The sequence below is a fragment of the Babylonia areolata genome, chromosome 34, assembly GCF_041734735.1.
Source record: "Babylonia areolata isolate BAREFJ2019XMU chromosome 34, ASM4173473v1, whole genome shotgun sequence".
Taxonomy (NCBI): Eukaryota; Metazoa; Mollusca; class Gastropoda; order Neogastropoda; family Buccinidae; genus Babylonia; species Babylonia areolata.
The window spans coordinates 15,881,579-15,889,888 of NC_134909.1; the positions used below are offsets into that span (position 1 = coordinate 15,881,579).

The 8,310-nt window shown below is 41.1% G+C and overlaps 1 protein-coding gene across 1 annotated transcript in view; it reads left to right on the top strand.

The window, feature by feature from the left end:
- LOC143277449 (BOS complex subunit NOMO1-like) overlaps positions 1–8,310 on the top strand; it is a 77,377-nt gene that overhangs the window by 1,609 nt on the left and 67,458 nt on the right. Inside the window, exons 2-7 of the mRNA XM_076582273.1 lie at positions 547–682; positions 2,474–2,574; positions 3,568–3,674; positions 6,146–6,218; positions 7,011–7,088; positions 7,932–8,006. Coding sequence (XP_076438388.1) covers positions 547–682; positions 2,474–2,574; positions 3,568–3,674; positions 6,146–6,218; positions 7,011–7,088; positions 7,932–8,006 — 570 coding nt within the window. The remainder of the gene's footprint in view (positions 1–546; positions 683–2,473; positions 2,575–3,567; positions 3,675–6,145; positions 6,219–7,010; positions 7,089–7,931; positions 8,007–8,310) is intronic.

Sequence of the window (8,310 nt, forward strand, 5' to 3'; positions counted from 1 at the left end):
TCAGACTATAAGCATGCTGTTACCATTTGTTACTATTTTGTTTGTTTGCTTTTTGGATGTCATTCTGTGGAGGTGGAAACAGATTTTTTTTTTTGAGGCATGCACAAAAGTTACTATCATCACTTTGAAATGCCTGAATAGTTAAGTTATGTTATACAATAAAAATAATAAATGACAAAAATTGGGGGGCAAAAAAGCAAAAACCAAAACAACAACAACAAAACAAAAAACAAAAAAAACACAAAAAACACCACAAAAAACTGAGGTTCAGAATCCATATTATATATATTCATTTTCCTTCACATAAAAGTTTACTCTGTATCTCCTACAGATACTTATTGTACTTAAAAAAAATGAAATAAAATAATAATAATTACCCATGAAGTGATGAACCCTCAAAAGTCCCAGGTAAGGGGAAAACATTTTTTTCTTTGACTCTCTTTGAGAGAGAGAGAGAGTGTGTGTGTGTGTTTATCTACTTATATTTTGATCCCTTGATTGCATACATGTCTGTGAAGAAAGTGGCATACCTGTGTGTACGCTCAGGTGAAGCTGTACACACCCCATGGGTCCATCAAGTATCAGACGGACTGTGCTCCTAACACAGGCTACTACCTGATTCCCCTCTACGACAAGGGAGACTACATTCTCAAGGTGGAGCCACCGTCAGGATGGAGTTTTGGTCAGTTGATTTTGTTTCATCGGATTTGATTGGATTTGATTTGATTTTACATTATTTTATTCATGTTCTGATTTTGTTTTGAAATTTGATTTGAATGTAATGTTAATAATTTGAAATCTGTTCATAAATTTAAAAAAAAAAAATTCTTTTCTTTCTTTCGATTATATTATCATTTCATTCCATTTTACTTTTTATGATTACTTGATTGTAAGTTTTTTTAAAAAGTAATTCATTCACTCAGTAAAATTATACTATATAGTCATTCAGAACTAGTCTACATTTTAAGTTATACATCATGCTTACAGTTACACTACAGTCACTAATGGTATTAACTGATCACTTCTGATCAGAGATCATATGACATTGACTAGGGAGACCATCAAACTTAAAGAATTGGAAGAGTGTGTGTGTGTGTGTGTGTGTGTGTGTGTGTGTGCTTTTAGTCTCACCACATGCATACATGATGCATGTGTGTGCGTGCGTGTGTGTGTGTGTGTGTGTGTGTGTGTGTGTGCATTTTTTTGTATGTGTGTGTACTTTTTGTATCACCACATGCATGCAAGATTGATTGTTGACTTTATTTAGTTTAAAAAAAAATCTTTAACATTTGATCATTGATGTATTCATAAGTTCTGATTTTTCATAATGTGTTGCTTTTTTTTTCTTTCAGTTCCTTTTCTTACTCCAATCAACCATATTTTGGCACCAGCTCAAATAAGACAAGAGACTCTAATTCAGTAATTGTTCCCAACAATGCAGTTTGTCAGTACAATATATTGTTGAAGTACCTAAACAACAATAGTATATATATAGATATATATGTGTATGTGTACATGTGTATGATAGTCAGTCGTGTCTGACTATGACCAACAGAACAGCAGAGGAGGCAACTGCCGTCCCAACTATCTGGGCTAGAATTTGAGTATATTGGAGAGTGTCTTGCCCAAGTTACATCCTCACTCTCTTGGCCAAGAGAGCTATGGGACAGTCAGCGTTGGGATGGTAGGCTATACAGGACAGTCGACATTGGGATGGTTCCCAAAAGCCAACTAGCACCCAGGGCTGCAACACTAAGACTAAGAGGCAGTGCAGTCATGCCTCCTAGAAAGTTTGATAGTCAAAGTCCTTCACAAAAGACTAAGCTGTAAATGACTTCCCACTGCAATGGAGAAACAAGTGATCATGGAATATACATAACAGCTCCCACTTTGCGGTTGGCCCAGCTGTAAGCTTATGTCAATCTCTGGAGTAAGCCGAGTGTTAGTTTTGAAAGTGATGACTCTTTGGAATCCAAACCTGAGGTACGAACAAATTGGTACAGCCGGAATGTCATACACTTACAGCTCTCACTTTGCTGTTGGCTCAACTATAAGTTTCAGTTTCAGTTTCAGTAGCTCAAGGAGGCGTCACTGCGTTCGGACAAATCCATATACGCTACACCACATCTGCCAAGCAGATGCCTGACCAGCAGCGTAACCCAACGCGCTTAGTCAGGCCTTGAGAAAAAAAAAAAAAAAAAAAAAAAAAAATATATATATATATATACATAGATAGATAAGCTTACATTAAAAAAAAAATAATAATAATTATAATATAAAAAAAAAGGTAGTAGTAATGAAAATAATAAAAAAAATAATAATATCACTCTCAACTATAAGCTATATATATATAGAAATGTGTGTGTGTGTGTGTGTGTGTGAATAATATCACGCTCAACTATAAGCTCTATATATATAGAAATGTGTGTGTGTGTGTGTGAATCTATGATCTGAATCAATCACTTTGGTGTAGAACCCACAAGCATCGACCTGCATGTTGATGGGACGACAGACAAGTGCAGTCTGGGAGAGGACATCAACTTCAAGTTCACTGGATTCTCCGTGTCTGGAAAGGTAGTAGGAAACTTCACCTGCCCTTCTGTCATGCTTGTGTGTTTGTGTGTGTGTGCGTGTGTGTGTGTGTGTGAGTGAGTGTGTATGTGTGTGTGTGAATGTGTGTGGGTGTATGTGTGTGTGTGTGTGTGTCACTTTGACGCTTTTGATTGGAATGGTTTGGAATCATGTTTAGGAAGGATTAAAGTTGTTATGTATGGTAATGTGAACACTGTGATTATTTGACAACCTTTAGTTTACTGCAGCACACAATGAATTTTGTTCTATAATGGGAACAGTGCAATCTTGTGGTGTGACAACATTGTGTGGGACTATTGGGAGCATATGGTGAACTTAAAATCTCATAATTATATGATATTGAACGTGAACAATGTAATCTTCTCATAAAGTTTTATAATTCATATGATAATGTGAACAGTATAATCTTGATAAAACCTCATAATTTCTATGATATTTTATGTGAACAATGTAAATTTGTAATCTAATCTAAGTTTCATGATTTGAATGATAGTGTGAACAATGTAATCTTGATAAAACCTCATAATTTCTATATTTAATGTGAAATCTTCTCATAAAGTTTTATAATTTATTTAATACTATATAATACAGTGTGAACAATGTAATCTTGTGACAGCAAGTGCATGGTGAACATTACTAATATAAATGACATAATGATGTGGGAAAAAATTAATTCCGACACACCTGTAACTGACATACTTGTGTGTGTGTGTGATTGTTCATATCTGCAATTTGTAGTATTGTCTTGGTGTATACATGTATACACATATTATTATATATTTGATAGATCTGTATGTTGTTTTTATGTGCAGAGGTCTGTTATTATGGACTATTGTATATGTTTTGTTTCTTGTAAGGCATTCAGAGTCCATTATTTGGGGAGTTTGTGCCAAATAAGCACTATCTGTTATGACTTTTATTATTATTATTATTATTATTTTTATTAATTCCGGCACCCCTGTGACTGATGGACAGGTGGTGAGTGAGGGACAGACGGAGGGACCGGAGGGCGTCTCGGTCACCCTGACCGACAGCGGCAGTGGTCAAACGCTGCAGACCGTGCACACGGCCGTTGGGGGAGGGTGAGTGTCTGTCTGTCTGTCTGTCTGCCTGCCAGTGCCGGTTGGTGGTGGTGGAGAGAGGTGGGAGAGTTGGGGCAGCTGTGGGGAATGGGGTGGGAGGGGGGGGGGGCTGTGATGGGGGAGGAGTTGTTCATAAACAAGAGTGAAGAATGAATGTGAAGACCAACCTATGTGGTGAGGTGGTAGAGCCTGACGCCTTTGTGTTTGCAGTGCCGAGAGTATGGGTATTGGTGTGCGTTGATCAAGTTCGATCTGGGCTTACTTTTGGCCTGATCGCCTACGCAGTCTTGTATCCTGTTTGAGAACGTGGTTACATGCAGAGACAAGGAGATAATGAAAGGACAGAAAAGGAGAAAATTGACAAAAAAGAACGACGGGCGCAATAGCCGAGTGGTTAAAGCGTTGGACTGTCAATCTGAGGGTCCCGGGTTCGAATCACGGTGACGGCGCCAGGTGGGTAAAGGGTGGAGATTTTTACGATCTCCCAGGTCAACATATGTGCAGACCTGCTAGTGCCTGAACCCCCTTCGTGTGTATATGCAAGCAGAAGATCAAATACGCACGTTAAAGATCCTGTAATCCATGTCAGCGTTCGGTGGGTTATGAAAACAAGAACATACCCAGCATGCACACCCCCGAAAACGGAGTATGGCTGCCTACATGGCGGGGTAAAAACCGTCATACACGTAAAAGCCCACTCGTGTGCATACGAGTGAACGCAGAAGAAGAAGAAGAAGAAGACAAAAAAGAACTTAGCCACAAATGTAGGACAGGTCAGGAAAACCAAGATGGCTGCCTGAAAAGACAGCACTCTTTCTGTCAAAGCAAGAGAGGTAACTTACAAAGGGAAGCTACTGGCCGCAGCTTCTTTTGATTTCTCCGCATAGCGGACTGCTAGTTTGAAAGGGGCGGGAATCCGAACCCCTGCCAGAGTCTGCACCAGTGGGTCACGGTAAGTGAAATAGATTAAACATATTTTTAGGAAGAAAATTTCCTTATGTTTAACTCATTCAACCTTGTGCCTGAGCATTTCCAGGGCATCAAATTTTGTTTCATTAAAATGGTTTTCCATGTTCACTACATATGCATAAACCACGAGCAAAGAGCAGTAACTTCTACAGTGTTTCCCGCTTGTCCACATGTGTTGGTTTCTTGGTGAAAATTGGTTGATTTCAGTTTCTTTTCTGCAATTTTTCTGCATCAGTGTGGCAGGGAACTGGGAAGCTATGCCGAGGCTGTAACCTCCCTAGTGTTGAATGGGTTAATGACCGGATAAATTATATGATTTTACTGAGGGTCATAAGAGTGAGTATGCAGTTGCAATACTTTTGAAGGAAAAAAGGAGAGAGAGTGTGCAGTGCAGTGCTTCCATCTTCCGGTCGATAATTATTTCAGACCTTTGGTGGTGGTTTTAACTAAGCTAGTTAGGGGAGGGAGAGTGTCTGCAAGTGGGCTGGTGGGGTTGGGATTTTAAATTAAAAAAAAATTTTTTTTTTACATAAGTTTACAGTTTGGCCAACACCAAATGAGAGCTGTATGATCATTGGTTTCTCCACGGCTATGGGAATTCTTTTAGAGCTTAGTCTTTTGCGAAGAACCATGACTCTCAAACTAGGGGACAAGATCGCATTGGCTCTTAATGTTGCAGCCTTTGGGGGCTAGTTGTCCTTTGGGGACCATTGAATGCTGACTGTCCTGAAGCCCTGTCGGCTGAGAGAGTGGGGATGTTAGTAACTTGGGCAAGACATTCTTCACTATAAGTGAATTCTAGCCCAGATAGTCAGGACAGCAGTAGCCTCCTCTGCTGTTCTGATGGTCATATATGATTAGACACGACTGACTATCATACATATGGTGTGGTGTTTTTTTTGTTTTGTTTTTAATTAAATTGAAAAGGAAAGCATCAATGGCACCACTGACCTGAGTATGGGGTAACGTACTCCTAGAAGTCGCCGGAGAGGGTGCAGGAGGTGGTGGAGGTCTGGAGTCGACCGGAGGAAGCGAAGGAAGTGGGGGAGGCGTTGGGTTGGCGTTGTTGAGAGGGCCAGAAATAGAGGGCCCAGAGTGTCCACGAATCGATTTCGATCGCACCTTAATTTTAGCCAATTTTATCCCAATCGAACTATATAATTATGTGACCTGGTTCGAGACCAAATTTGACAAAAAACAAGAACACCAGAGAATCGACAGACAGACCGAAAATATGAAAAAAAATTATCCGTATGGAGAGCACAGGAACAGGAGTCATAATGGCTGCCGTCAAAAGAGGGCGCTAACCAGCGGGACAAAGGGGAGGTTACCTACTTCCGGGAGGTTATTGGCCGTAGTTTCATTTTCTCCGCATAGGCGGATAGTAGTTTGCACAGGCAGGAATGTCAGACCCCTGCCGGAGTCTGCACTTGTTGGGTCACGGTAAGTATGTTATTTAAACGTAATTTGAGATAGAAAATTTCCTCTTTTTTTTTTTACAGGTACACCATAACTGGGGTGATGCCAGGAGACTACACTGTGAAGGCCTCACACCCCAAATGGTCTTTCAGTAAGGTCAGTGGCCTGTGTTTGTGTGTGTGTGTGTTTGATGGGCGCAACAGCTGAATGGTTACAGCAATGGACTTACATATGGAGATATATATATGCACATGTATGTATCCTGAATTCGACTGTATCTGTGTTTTTGAATGATTTTCAATTTATGCTTGTACCTGTTTATGTACTACCCCCCCTGCCCCCCTCCATCCCCCTCCCACCCCTATTCCTTGTGACCCTGGTACAATTGGTAATAAAGACATATGCTATTCTATTCTGTTCTAATATGGGTCATTGGGTGAGGTTAAAAGAGCTGTGTGAATCATTATGCTTTGTGATTTTTGTATCTTAACATTTTATTATGGGAGTGAGTTGAGAGAGCTGTTTGAGTCATGCGTGATGTTACGCTGCTTTTAACTCTCTCCATACGAACGGCGAAAGAGACGACGTTAACAGCGTTTCACCCCAATTACCACCATCAAAATATTGCAAGCGGAAGGCTCTTATACTGAAGAGGTGAATGTTGACAAAGAATACCACAATTCTGATGACGGAAGCTAAAGGTTGGGTCATTGAGACACCCACTGGACATCCGAGGGGTCTGTGTAGAGGAGAAGAGAGGACTGGCCGTACTGAGAGAGTTAAATAGTTAGTGAGTTTGTATCTAATTATTAAAAAAAAAAAAGATTATATTCCTGTTTTTTTTATTTATGATAGGTGTATCGATAAAGGCGCTTTGAGGTGCAGGGTAAGTGCCATACAAATGTACATTATTATTATTGTTATTACTACAGTGGTCGTGTGTGGCAGGTGGAGACAAAGGTGAAGGTCGTGGATGACAACGTCAACGCTGGCAATGCTCTGTCTGTTGCCGGCTATGATGTGAAGGTTGGTCTGTGTGTGAGATGTGGGTCAGTGTGTGTGTGTGTGGCGGGGAGTTGTGGGAGTGATGCGTGTGAGTGTGTGGGTTTAGTGACTGTGTGTATATGTGTGTGTGTGTGTTTTGGGAGAGAGGGTTTGTTTGTTTTTTTGGTGTGTGTGTTTTTTGTGTGTATGTGTGTGTGTGTGTGTGTTGTGAGAGAATATGTTTTTGTGGTGTGGGTGTGTTGATTGTAAGTGTGTTGGGGGTTGTGTTTATGTGTGTCTGATTGTGTGTTTGTGTGTATATATGTGTGCGTGTGTTTGAAAGTGTGTGTGTGTGAGTGTGGATCGGCTGATTGTTGGACTTTTGTTCCAGTGGTAAGGGTATTTGTATTTGTATTTCTTTTTATCACATCAGATTTCTCTGTGTGAAATTCGGGCTGCTCTCCCCAGGGAGAGCGCGTCGCTACACTACAGCGCCACCGATTTTTTTGTATTTTTTCCTGCGTGTAGTTTTATTTGTTTTTCCTATTGAAGTGGATTTTTCCACAGAATTTTGCCAGGAACAACCCTTTTGTTACCGTGGGTTCTTTTACGTGCGCCAAGTGCGTGCTGCACACGGGACCTCGGTTTGTCGTCTCATCCGAATGACTAGCGTCCAGACCACCACTCAAGGTCTAGTGGAGGGGGAGAAAATATCGGCGGCTGAGCCGTGATTCGAACCAGCGCGCTCAGATTCTCTCGCTTCCTAGGCGGACGCGTTACCTCAAGGCCATCATTCCACTATTGTCCGGGATTTGTCCGAACGCAGTGGCGCCTCCTTGAGAAACTGGAACTGAAACTGAGCTTTTTGAAATGATGTGCGTGCAGGGTCAGGTGTTCAGCGAAGGGGAGCCGATGAAGGGGGTGAACTTTGTCCTCTTCCATCAGTCCGGCAAGAAACAGGTCACAACTCTCACACTGTCTCCCTGTCTGTCTGTCTGTCTGTTTCTCTTCTTGCCTGTGTGTCTGTTTTCTTGTCTGTGTCTGTTTGTTTGTCTGTCTGTCTGTCTGTCTGTCTCCCTGTTTGTGTCTGTCGTTCTCTTTGTCTTCTGTGTCTACCTTTCTGTCTCTGCGTTTCTCTTTGTCTACCTTTCTGTCTCTGCATTTCTCTGTGTCTACCTTTCTGTCTCTGCATTTCTCTTTGTCTATGGACTCTACCTTTCTGTCTCTGCATTTCTCTTTGTCTATGGACTCTACCTTTCTGTCT